Source organism: Corylus avellana, chromosome 5 (genome assembly GCF_965113065.1).
Source record: "Corylus avellana chromosome 5, dhCorAvel1.hap1.2, whole genome shotgun sequence".
Taxonomy (NCBI): Eukaryota; Viridiplantae; Streptophyta; class Magnoliopsida; order Fagales; family Betulaceae; genus Corylus; species Corylus avellana.
The window spans coordinates 9,190,774-9,204,891 of record NC_142494.1 but is presented as its reverse complement, the minus strand read 5'-3'; the positions used below and the strand labels follow the sequence as shown (position 1 = coordinate 9,204,891).

Genomic DNA, 14,118 nt, shown 5'->3' with positions numbered 1-14,118 from the left:
TCATTTTTTCGTGAGGGCTCAATAATCTACTCAGCGAACATTGTATTCTATGTTAGCCAAGTTGATGTGGGGTTTGCGAGTCTTATAAAATAAATGCATTATGTATGTCCTATATATTTTGTAAAAATTAATTTGTTTATGACATTAATTAATATTACTAGAATGATTTATGCATGATAATTTCATATCATATCATATTAATGAAATGTTTGATTCATATGCATGCATGTAATAATATTAATTGTACAATAGTATGATTATGATACTAGCTAATTGGCATGCATGTGATATATACGTATATACCAATTAATTTATACTAATATGATAAAATTAATTTTTCATACCAATTCAAATCTTAATTTTTTACAACCTAATTAATTTTAATTATAGTTAATTAAATTTTTTGATGTGTCTAATAATGACATGTGACACGGCAAAAATACCAACTTAAATTTTTAAAGTTTTAAATTTTAATATATATCATTTATTTATTCTATTATATCATTTTTTTCATCTTATATAACACATTATCCATACAATATACTTAAAACTAATTAAAATAATAAATAATTTAATATTCTAGATATTAATATTACTAGACTAATTGATTATATTAATTAATTAGTATATATATATATATATATATATAACAAACATATATATATATACATGTGATATTAATTGGCACGCATGTGATATATATGTATACATATATACCAATTAATTTATACTAATATGATAAAATAAATTTTTCTATCCAATTAAAATTAATTTTTCCTGCCCATTAAAATTAAATCACTACATTATTTTTTTTTTTAATACATATTTTTGCTATGAGTTAATACCTAATTATAATTATAATTAATTGTAAATTTTGACGTGCTAAAATGACACGTCAAAAATTTTTGACGTGTTAAAATGACACCTCCAAATTTATTGACGTGGAAATATAAATTATTGTTTGTCACGTCAATAAACTGCATGTTTTTTGTAGTGACTCATATTTCTTTAATTCATTTAAACCCATTGCAGTAACGTATAGTATGCTTATAGTTAAATAATTTAAGAAATATTTTTGTATAGTTTATCATACTTACACCTTTTGCAGTAAAGTATTATGAATCAAGACTACTTAACCGAAACTTCATGGTTCTAAAAGAATAAAATCTGATAACAAGTAACATCCTTTTTCAGTATATCTATACCCTTGTGCATTTACGTATGCTATATATATATATATATATATATATATATATATATATATCCTTTTTTCAGTATATCTATACCCTTGTGAAATTTACGCATGCTATATATATATATGGTTCCTTAATGACAAAACAGCACGTATTTCCTCTATACCCAATTCGGTCCTCACATGTTTTTTTCTTACAAGAAATGTTAATAATCTGTACACAACCGAATGCTTCATATTCCAAATATCTATATATATTTATATCTTTTATTTCTAAAATCCGAATAACAATTTCTATAAATCTAATTATGTAAGTTTACAAACCACAAAAATATCTAAAAAAAATATATTGATGAAGAAATTTCATTAGTAGGTAGATCTAAATAACAAAAGAGAACAAAAGAAACGTGAGAAACGTATTTGTGAGTGAATGAGAGAATTTGCGTGCGTTGTAGCAGGTGGTTTAATCCATTTAGATAACTTCTTACGAATTTAAATTTAAAAGCATGTAGTTATAAGATAATGAGGATAAGATATTTTCAAAAATTACATATGATTTGATAAACTAACATGTAGATTTGATAAAATTTGAATTCCCAAAAAGATTACATATGCTTTGATAAACTAACGTAAGTGTAGATTTGATAAAATTTGAATTCCCAAAAAGATTACATACGCTTTGATAAACTAACGTGTAGACTTGATAAAATTTGAATTCCTAGAGATAAAGCAGTCTTTATCTTATTGCTTTAGATTTTAAACTCAAATTTTAAAACAGAAATTGTCAACAAATTGCATTACCATATATTTGCATGATATTGTGAAATCTTTTAAATTTTGTAATTATCTAATATTTAAATAAAATATTTGAAAGTTATAAATACAATTAAATTTTATTGACTTATTCTTGGGCTTTTAATCCATTTTTACTAAGTTGTCTTGGGCTCAACAAGTCAAGCCTGCACCTCTAACCCATCCTCAAATCTAACATGTAAATCTATTATGGGCTTAAAGTTGAGGCGTTACAATCATCTTATTTCAATGCAAGAAACTACCATTTGAACTAAAAACAATTTGTTATTGCAAGGGCCAAAACATGAATAAAGGGTCAAATCCTAATTTTGACATGGCCCGTCTAGCCCCTAATTTCGGCCTTGCCGTCCGGCTTGTTAAGCTGTCTACTCAAGCCAACCCAGTAGTTGCTATACTCGAAGACAATGCCAATTGCCAATATAGCAGCTACTCTGTCATGCACAAGTCATGGTCAATCACCAGCTCATTTGTCAATTACGAATAAGAATGGCAATCCAAATGCTACAGCTACAGTACCAGAACACATATAACATAATTGCACTCTCCTCTCCCACTACTATCACAACAGAAAATGAAATGCATTGCCTCAAGGATACACACTGATTCACAAATGTATTACTTAAGGATAGTCCATTATTATTGAGTGATTCTGTAATAAATCAATTCCATTTTATTTGGAATTGATTTGCTGCACATTTATTGTACAATCACGAGCAGCTTCTATTTATTTGTACATGTATCATCAGTTTTTCTCATTAATATAATAAAAACGGAAAAGTCCACATACCCCACTTCCCTCAAATTACTATTTAATTAACAATGTCTCCCTCCCTCAAACTTTCAATTGTGACAATCTTTTCTAAACTACCAAAAAATATGACAATATCCCCAAGGCCATCAAAAAGAGAAAAATGATCTTAATTTTTATTTTTAATAAAACAAAAGTACTCAAATAAATTCGATTTTTAAATTCCATACCTTGATTTTTTATTTTTTATTTTTTATTTTTAAAAATCGTGTTAGTTTTTTTATTGAATTTTTTTTCTTTTATTAAGGATATTTTCATGGTTGGAGGGACAATGTAACATTAGGGGGAAGGATCCGGCTTACATGCACAGCTGCAGTTAAAATAACTTGTGGTCCAAATTCAATAAAAGGTAAATGACATCGTATTACAGTCACCACACTTGAAGCGAAGCAATAAATTATCAGATAGATTTTCAATGTCGAAATTCGGAACTTTTCAAAGCAACTGTTCCTCCAACCTACCACCCATCTCTCTCTGTTTTGTTTTTTTTCAATGCCATCTCTCTCTGGTTAATCCTTTACAAACACAACAATTTTTACTTGGTGAAGTTTATCTCTGAACCGAGCATATGAAATCCTGAGGATGGTAATGGGGACAAGAGTGATGATGAACTTCATGTTTAATATTTGTTGCCTCCCCTAAGAAAGGTATGTGGGAGAAATTGCGCCACTGGAGCCAGCTGCTTCTGGCCCAACTCTTCCAAGAAACTTGGGTAAATTAATTCATTAGAAAACTCCCCCCAAGTGCCTCATGATTATAGTAAGTTGGAATATGATTTTCCTCCCAAGTGCCTCGTGATCATAGTAAGTTGGAATATGTCAATATGATCATAGTCCGAAGCTAATTAAAATATAAAATACTTTTTCTTCTTTTGAATCAAAAAGCAAATTAATGTTGCACTAAGCATAAAGAGAGGTAAAACTGAACTATAAAGCAAAAGAGGTGATTGGTGATGCAACACATCCACATCAAGCGATGAATAGTCTCACCACACATTTATGAAAAGGAGGCTGTCCCATGTATTTGACATTCGAAATACGTGCTTACAGGAGGCAATGTGACAAATTTCAGATAAAAACCCAAACAATTGTGGGGGACGCTGCATCTCTTATTGCTATCAGAAAGCAGGATTCTCAGCCAGAAGCCGTTTTCTTTTGCTGGAATACGACAGCAAAGACTGGAACACCCACACCAATGCTGAACGCAGTAAACACTCCAAGGCTCATTTTCAAAGCCTGGTATTTCATCCTGTCCAAGTTATACATGTGTTTGGCATGCAGGTAGTATGGTTCATCATGACCATGTCCTCCTCCCATTCTCTTCACCCCGGTCGAGTGGAAACCCCTATTTGCTGGCAGAAATTTATAAAAAAAAATTTAAAAAAAAAAAAAGGTCATTGTTCTAGTTTAGTAACATGGACAAGCATTAAAGAATTTGGCATTTTGACAATTTTCCACATCTTAGTTCGTTTGACGATGCTTTTTAGAATGTGTTTTTTGCTTTTTGGCTGTGATGAGACATAAAAGTGAAAGTAGTAGTTTTGAATATTTTGTGTTTTTGAGTCGTTTGTTAATGCTTTTGCTTTTTAGCCCGTAAAGGCAATGCCAAATGAGCCCTCTATGTCCAAAGATCTGGGATTTTGACAAACTAGACACCCATAACAAACCACAACAGATTACAAGTTAACGTCATGGTCTCACATCCTTTCAAGAAACCTACAAATACTAGCCTCTAAAGAATTATAAAGTGGTCAGCTAATCTACAACAGTCTTGGTTCAAAGATTTGAATGCATCCTGAATAGGTAGGAATAAAAACATATATTTCTGGAGTATTCGCTAGTATCTGTAAACTGTAGGCACTCTGTGCTACCCAATTTTATGGTTGTGTCAAAATTCAACTGAGAACTGCAAAGCATGCTTCTTTTAAATCTTAGTTTGATGGAATCCAAAATCAAATATTTTGCTTCACAACAAGAAACCATAAAAATTAGTGAGTGATATATCATTCAAACAGTTTTTGCAATATGATTAGCTAGGTTTGCACACAACATTTGTCCAAAGAGTCTTAGCATACAGGATTTTAAGGGAAGTTATTTCAGAATATGATTAATTCATTGGCTAATACATACATACATGAGCCTCAAGGCAAATAAAAATCTGCATGAATTCAAGTTTCTTTTTCTTTTTCAAATATCAAATGATATAATACTGTCTATGTGCTTAATTATAACATAAGACACAAAAGAAATAGAAAACTACAGGTTCATGTAAAGTATTTTCCATTACAAAAATTGGCATTGCAGATGCATTAAGAACCAATAAATGGCATCAAACGAACCTGAGTTTGGCAGAATTGCTTCTGAAGACCTCAATAACTTGGCACACGACCTCATTCCAGTGTTGAGGGACATGGTTGTAGGAAATGATTAAGCTCTTGCTTCTTAATTGCCTGCTCAACCAACAGCTTCATTCATATAGGTGCCTCTTAAGTCTTAAATAAATACATTTAACAATCTCCCAAAACAACAAACAATCCCGTCTTTCCCAAGATTTTACATTTAATCTGCTAAAAAATTAAACTAAGCTCCCCATAAACTGGTAAAAGGTTATCAACATAAGGATTGACATGATTAATTATACAGAAACAGATTATCAGTCCTGTCAACTAAATTCTCCATATATTTAAAGGAACAAAAATGGAGTCAAGCACTGAAAACAAAATAAATAAAGTTCATAGGAAAACAAAGGTCAAAATTTTAGAAACAAGAGATTAATATGCTAATTGAAACCGCGCACACAACACAGTTACACATAAACAGGCATACATACTCTGCTTTCAACTATGATAAGTTTCTAGGGATTGCAGAATTATAGAGATTCTTATTCATAAGCTAATTCACTATTGATGCAGACCAGTTCTACTCAAGCGTCATATCTTGTGACTACAATATTGGATGAAAACAATCTTGGTAGCATTGGAAAGTTTATTCAAGGGGCTACTACAAAGTCATTTTTTATGAAGATTTTTCAATTTCAACCTTTACTAGGTCAAAACCGGTCATCAATAGAAGTTCATCAATTTGGCTTGGGAAGCTCGGTTCATTAGGGTTTTAGGATTTTTTCGCATTTAAAAATTAGAGTTTTGTCATATTAACCCAAATTCGATCGACCGAGTTGCAGCAGAGTAATTTTGTTGACTTCCATTTTCAGGGCCTGAGATCCTATTTTCTAATTAAGCTTGATAAGGATGGCCTTACTGTCCAGTATGTTGTTTTATCAGTTTTCTATCAATAACAATACTCCAAGGAGAGTTTTTCTTTAGTTTTCCTACAAATCATTGATTCTTCTTGGCTATGTTGTGTGATATTGTTAAATCTGCGAACCACTATGTCGCACTACATCAATTGTGTTTGTTTCAGTAATGCTAAAAATGAGATCCATGAAAGTAAGCACAATGAGGGAATTTGATCCAAACTAAATTAGATAATGGATCCAAACTGAGCTTACTTTCACGGATCTCATTTTTAGCATTGCTGAAACAAACACATATAGCACGGCATATTGGTTCGCAGATTTAAAAATATCACACAACGTACAACTCTTTCACAAACCGAGAATCAAGGATTTGTAGGAAAACTAAAGAAAAACCCTCCTTGGAGTATTCTCATTGATAGAAAACTGATAAAACAACATGCCGGACGGTCAGGTCATCCTTATCAAACTTAACTAGAAAATTGGATCTTAGGCCCTAAAAATAGAAGACAACAAAATTACTCTGCTGCAACTCGGTCGATCGAATCGTGGGTTAATACGACAAAACTCTAATTTTTAAATGCAAATAAAATCTATTAAACCATTCTCGGGTTTTTGCATGGAGCTGCTTGCATCACCTCAAGTGATCTAGGTTCGACCAAGACATCCATCGAGCTTCCCAAACCAGATTGATAAACTTCTATTGGTGACCGGTTTTGACCTAGTAAATGTTGACATTGGAAAATCTTCATAAAATGACTTTGTAGCCCTTTGAATAAACTTTCCAATGCCACAAAGATTGTTTTCATCCGATATTGTAATCACTAGATATGACCGTGTATCGGGGTTCGGTTCGTTCGGTTCTAAGTCAGTGTGTCGGGGTGGCGCGGTTGCTCTGTCCTCGTGGGTTCGGTGCGTTCAAATCTCCCAATCTGTCTTTCTCTAAAACTTCTATCTAAAAGTTTCTCAATCAACAATGGTCCAGCTAAAGCTCTCCTCTTCCATAAAGAGGTCACTCATCGTTGTTGGGGCACGTACAAAGAGTAGAGCCAGAAATTAAAGCAATGGCTTTGCGTGAAATACTTTTGCAACTGCTATTTGGGTTGGCATTGTTTACAACAATGAGATTTGAACTAACCAAACCCAAAACGGAAAGAGTTGTTTACTACAAGGCTTAGAAAAAGGGCCTAGTGTTAGCTTAGAAGATGGAGAATCCTTTAAACTCTCAAAGAAGAAGAGGAAAGGAGTGTTTTTACAATTAATTGGTAGCAAAGAGAATACCTCATTGCAGGGTCCTTCGGCACAAATCTTGAAAACTTATGAGGATGTGTTCTATAAGCCAAAGGGGCTACCACCAACTCGGTCTCATGACCACTCCATCCCTCTCAAAGGAGTGCAGCATGTTTCTATGAGGCCTTACCATTATCCTTTCTATCAAAAGGAAGAGATAGAAAAGATTGTGAAAGAGCTGCTGTATTCTGGACTAATCAAACATACCCATAGTCCTTTCTCACCTCCAGTCTTGTTAGTAAGGAAGGGGGATGGTACCTAGAGGATGTGTATGGACTACAGATCGCTGAATCAAGTAACAATTAAGGACAAATTTCCTATACCTGTTGTAGATGAGCTTCTAGATGAACTTTGGGATTTAAGATATGTTATCATCAAATTAGAGTTGTAAAGGAGGATATTCCTAACACTGCATTTCGCACTCATGAGGGCCACTATGAGTAATTCCTTTCGGGCTTACTACTACCCCCTCCACTTTTCAAAGCCTTATTATGAACCACATTTTTAATCCCTATCTCGGGAAGTTTATACTAGTGCTTTTTGATGATATACTAGTGTATAGTAGGGATTTGGAAACCCACAAGAAACATTTGCAGATAACTTTTTTTTTTGATAAGTAATAATGATATATATCAAAAGCGCAGAGGGGCGCAATCCACATACACGGGAAGTATAAAAAAAGAGCGCCTAAAAGGGAGAGAAATGAAATAGAAAGTCAGAGAAACTAATCACTAAAGGAGCTAGCCAAGCGGCCGTCCAAGAGTAAAGAGTAAAGAAGAAAAGATGAGTCAGCTCCTCTATAGTCCTAGTGGAGTTCTCAAAACATCTAGCATTTCTTTCGTTCCATATACATCACATAAGACACAAAGGGATCATCTTCCACACTACCTCGCTTCGAGAACGTCCTCCCGACCACCAGCATCGAACAAGTCCCTCACCCTGCAAGGCATGATCCAATGCAACCCAAACTAACTAAACATAGTATGCCAAAGCGCACTTGCGATCTCACAGTGGAGAAGAAGATGATCGACTGACTCTCCGGTCTTCTTGCACATACAACACCACTCCACTACCACAAGGTTCCTCTTACGCAAATTATTATGAGTCAAAATTTTGCCAAGGGCCGCGGTCCACCCGAAAAAAGCCACTCGTAGAGGTACCTTAGTACGCCAAATGCTCTTCCAAAGGAAACACCTCTTGGTCAAAATTGGACAAGGCCTTGAAGAGCGACTTTACCTCGAACTTGCCTTTCTTGAACGAAGACCAGCGAATACGATCCACAGTACCTATGGAAATCTTGCAAGAGTACAACCGGTCAAAGAAAGGAGAAACCAAATCCATCTCCCAATCCTGGACGGACCGCACAAAAATGACATTCCACTCAACAACCCCATTCCTCCAAGTAAAGTTATCCTTCACCCAAGCCTCTTTGTTTCTAGCGATACTGAACAAGGATGGGAAGGCATACTTCAAAGAATTTCCCCACACCAAATATCATGCCAGAAACAAACTTTCGAACCCACCCCCACCTCAAACCGAATACCTTTGGCAAAGAAGTTCCAACCTTGTCGAATATGCTTCCATAAGCCCACACCATGAGAACCCGAAGCCTCCTTCGTGCACCACCCACCTTCCTGGTCTTCATACTTAGCTTTGATAACCTTGCACCAAAGAGCCTCACTCTCATTCACATATCTCCAAAGCCATTTCCCCAAGAGAGCTTGATTAAACTGATGCAACTTTCGAATGCCAAGACCACCGTAGCGCAGGGGACGATAGACTTGGTTCCAATTTACAAGATACAACTTAGGCTCATCTCCCATCCCACCCCACAAGAAATCTCTTTGGACTTTCTCAAGCTTTTTAGCTACACTTATAAGAATCGGAAATAGAGACAAAAAGTAAGTCAAAAAATTAGTCAACGTACTCTTAATGAGAGTTAAACGACCTCCTTTAGAGAGATACATTCTCTTCCAACCTGCCATCTGACGCTCCATCTTTTCGATCACATCATTCCACATAACCGTATCATTATACGGCACCCCAAGAGGGAGACCCAAATACTTTGTAGGCAAATCGGCAACACTACACCCAAGGATATTAGCTAAAATCCCAATGTTCTCCACCTCACCAATAGCCACAATTTTTGACTTTCCAAGATTAACTCTCAAGCCCGAAACAGTTTCAAAACATAAGAGAATGAGACGCACATACCGGATTTGCTCGAGAGAAGCTTCACAAAAAATTAAAGTATCATCAGAGAGTGAGAAACCACCAACTCCGAGAAGACCCTATCTCCCACCGAGAAACTAGTCAAAAGACCTTGGTCAACCGTCGCATTCACCATCTTACTCAAGGCCTCCATAACAAGCACAAAAAGTAACGGAGAGAGAGGATCCCCTTGCCGAATTCCCCTCGAACTGTTAAAGAAACCTTCCGGAGAACCATTCACAAGAATGAAAAATCTTACCGACGTAATACACCACTCTATCCAAGCCCTCCACCTCTCACCAAATCTGCACCTATGCAGCAAATACAAAACAAAGTCCCAATTTACATGGTCATAAGCCTTTTCCAAGTCCAATTTACAAAGAACACCTGGCACCCCTGATTTCATGCGACTATCCACACATTCATTTGCAATGAGAACCGAATCTAGGATTTGACGACCCCCAATGAAAGCATTTTGAGAGTAGGATATGATCTTACCCAAAACAGTTTTCATCCTATTGGCAAGAACCTTAGAAACAATTTTGTACACCCCTTCCACCAAGCTAATGGGCCGAAAGTCCTTCATTTCCACCGCATCCGCCTTTTCTGTACTAAGGAAATAAAAGTTGCATTCAAGCTCTTCACCAATTGACGTCTACGATGGAACTCAGCAAAAACTGCCATAACATCATGTTTAACTACACCCCAACAAGCTTGAAAAAAAGCCATGGAGAAGCCATCTGAACCTGGTGCCTTATCACCATCCATGCCTTTTACCACCTCCCATACCTCCTTTTCCTCAAAAGCTCCTCAAGATCTCTTTCAAAATCTCTTTCTAACCACCTTTCTAACATTTGCAGATAACTTTGAACATTTAAAGACAAAACCAGTTGTTTGCTTAAGTGTCCTTTTGGGTGTCCTGAAGTGGATTATTTGGGACACAATTTCTGAACAAGGAGTGTGTGCTAATCCAGACAAGATTCAAGCTATGGTGGATTGGCCATTCCCTAAAACCTTAAAGTCCTTAAGAGGTATTTTGGGTTTGAGAGGGTACTACAGCAAATTTATAAAGGGGTATGGTTCTATTGTTGCACCCTTGATAGCAATGTTAAAGAAAAATTCTTTTTGTTGGGAGGATTCAGCAAGGCAAGCATTTCATGACCTCAAGACTGCTATGACTCGAGCCCCTGTCCTAGCCTTGCCAAATTTCTCTCAACCCTTTCTTATTGAGTGTGATGCCAATGGGCTGGGAATTGTTGCAGTGTTGATGCAGGCCAAGAGGCCTATTGCTTACATGAGTAAAACACTAAAAGGGACAGCTGTTCACATGTCCACACATGAGAAAGAAATGTTTGCTCTAGTCACGGCTATCCAAAAATGGAGGCCTTATCTTTTGGATCAATCGTTTATTGTCAAGACAAACCAACAAAGCCTGAAATTCTTGTTGGAACAATAGGTTGGAACTCCTTTCCAACAGAAATGGATCACTCTCGACTATGATTTTACAATTGAATACAAGAAAGGGGTGGACAATAGAGTTGCGGATGCCTTGTCTAGAAGAGAAGGTTGGGACTCTGAAATATCTTTAATTATCATTGTTATTAGTCCCTACTTCAAGTTGGGTGGAAGACTTAAAAAACTATTATAAGGAAGATAGAGAATTAAAACAGATACTTGAAAAGTGGTACAACAATGAGTTAGATACTCATAAATTCTCCCTCAAGGATGGTCTTCTCCTCTATAAGAATAAAATCTATATAGGTCTCCACTCCTTGAGAATCAGATATTGCACCTTGTGCACATTGACAATATGGCTGGTCATTCAGGGTATGAAAGAACCTTACATAGGGCTAAGAAAGATTTTTATTGGAAAGGTATGCGGAAAGACATCAAAAAGTTTATAAGGGAATTTGAAGTATGTCAGCAGAATAAACACAAGAATATTTCTCCTGCTGGGTTACTTCAAACTCTTCCAATTCCTACACGAGTTTAGTCAGACATTACCATTGATTTTGTAGAAGGATTACCCCTCTCTCAAGGTCATTCAGTGATTCTAGTGGTGGTAGATCGCAACCGTGAACAAATCTTGGCCTTGCAGCAAGCACAGCAAATAATGAAGTATGCTGATTTACGTAGAAGTGAAAGGAAATTTGAGGTTGATCAGCAAGTTTACCTTCGTCTTCAACCCTATAGGCAGACATCAGTGGCACCCGCAAAGCATTAAAACTCCAAGATTCTATGGGCCTTTCACAATCATATGTAAGGTGGGTGAAGTAGCATATGAGCTGGATTTACCAGTGGCAGCTCAAATCCATCCAGTGTTCCATGTGTCGCAACATAAACCCAAGTTGGGATCGAATAGTTCTGCCATTCTAAAGCTTCCTCCAGTGGATTTCAATGGAGTTATTCAGCCCGAACCCGTGGCGGTGCTAGCTCGAAGATGCTGACCAAAGAACCACCGTTCAGTCAGCGAATTGTTTGTTCAATGGGCGGGTCAATCAGCAGACGATGCTACTTGGGAGGAGTTCCATAGCTTGAAACAATCTTACCCACACCTTGTGGGCAAGGTGTTTTAAAAGGGGGGGAGTAATGTCACAAGCACTGCAACGGTAGAATGTTATAAAGGAAGAAATGACGTTCTTGGTGTGGCAAATGCTATAGCTGAAAGAGGAAAGTAGCAAGGCTGTTTCAAAGAGGAGGAAACTCCAGTTACGTGGTAGTCAACTAGTAAGCGAGGAGCACAGCTAGAGGCAAGTGAAGATTTTAGATGCTAATAATTGGCACATGTCATTTTGAGTAGATGGATATTATGTTTTATGTATAAGTCGGTAGGCTTTTGTAAAGGGTTAGTGGCTTGTTGTAGAAGCTTTATCGTTAGATTGCACATGCACTATTGAGGGTAGGCATGTATAAGAAGCCCGAGGGCTGAGAGGAGAGATAGGCTTATTGATGTAATTGTTCTTGGAGGGAAAAGACTCCTCGAATTGTCTACCTTTCAATTTCGCAATCACAATTTCTTCATCAATTTCATTTCTTTTCCATTCTCATTCATCATCATCTACACTTCAATTCGTATACAATCTATAGAATTGTTACAAGTGGTATCAAAGCACTAGAACTAACCGAACCCACGGGCACAGCCACACCGATAAACACTAACTCAGACTTCAGTCCCAGGCAAAAAATCACCTAGAACTTGGTGCGACTCGAAACCGATTTGGAGTACTTAAAGGAGGAAATAGGGAATTGGAGGGCGTTGGAATTGAAGACAGTGGGGTCGCGGGTTAGGTGAAAGAAGAAAATATGAGGATTTATGCCATATAGACAAACGGATTGATAATTACATCAACGCACACAACATTTTATGATGAACCAAGAACAATAATCAATCAATATCTTTCTAATGACTTCATGTCAAACACTTCTCATGTAATACAAACGTTTTTCATTACACACACTGTTTGAAAAATAACCAAAGAATCAAAGCAGGTATCACCTTGGAACCCAGTGTTTGAAAAAAAAAAATAAATAAAACATAGAATAATAAAACTTCGACAAAATATAAATGCATAAATAATAAACATCAAGCACTAAAACGAATTTCATAGATCGGAGGAGGAGTTTCCTTTAAAAAAGCCAACTCGAACCGTGAATCCAAAAGTTCAAATCAGCGGAATCAAACAAGACGGAGATTTAATCACAATTAATAGCTATTACAATATTATTTATCAATCAATTAATCGAGAGTTTAGATCCGTAACAAGCAGAGAACAATAATCAATTGTCGACATTTAGATCAAAAAGTAAAAACCTAAATACCAAAACAAAAAGCTGACAACAGATCTACAACAAGTCCACTACAAAAATAAATTCAAAAAACAAAAATAAATAAATAATGGGAAAGCCAGTGAACAACCTAGAAGACGATGAGGAAGAAAGGAATAGTTACCTTCTAATTGGATGTGAGAGAGAACTTCGAAGAAGAAGGTGAAGACGTCTCGCGTTTTGCTTATCGTGGAATCAATACAGAGGAGCAGGTTATTTAGGAAACCCTGCGCGTCATGGCTCAAGGGCAAACTCAGCAATTTTCTCTTCTGATTTTACGGTATTGTCCTTGTTTAGAAATGACAAAAATTACAAATTACAAATTGAATTATTTTTTTTTTCTTAAATTCAATTTTTAAAAGTGGGATATGCGAGAAGTAAATATTTTGTTTGTAATAACATGCTTTCACATATATTTTTTTAATACCATATCAACATCATAACTTTCTTGTTTTTTTCTGGGGGATTACTGAATAAAGATGTGTTAAAAAAAAAAAAGTGTTAAAATACATATTGTTATGAATGCATTTATGCATTTGGTGGATGAACATTTAGTTTCATCTCTTGAAAATCTACACATTCATGTCATTTTTTAGAATTCCTATAATATTCATGTAATATATTGATGTGCATTCATGCATTTGATAGATGATCATTTAGTTCCATATCTTGAAATTCTACATATTCATATTATCTTTTAGAATTCCTATAACATTCATGTAATATA

At 35.7% G+C, this 14,118-nt stretch overlaps 1 protein-coding gene across 1 annotated transcript; it reads right to left on the bottom strand.

Moving 5' to 3' along the window:
• Positions 1-3,654: 3,654 nt before the first annotated feature.
• On the bottom strand, positions 3,655-13,635 carry LOC132181482 (TonB-dependent heme receptor A). The gene is made up of 3 exons (XM_059594727.2): positions 13,516-13,635; positions 5,152-5,262; positions 3,655-4,164 (listed from the first exon to the last, which is right to left on the bottom strand). Exons 2-3 carry the CDS (start codon positions 5,222-5,224, stop codon positions 3,947-3,949), a joined length of 291 nt encoding a protein of 96 aa, XP_059450710.2. The 5' UTR covers positions 5,225-5,262; positions 13,516-13,635; the 3' UTR covers positions 3,655-3,946.
• Between the last annotated feature and the right edge of the window lie 483 nt (positions 13,636-14,118).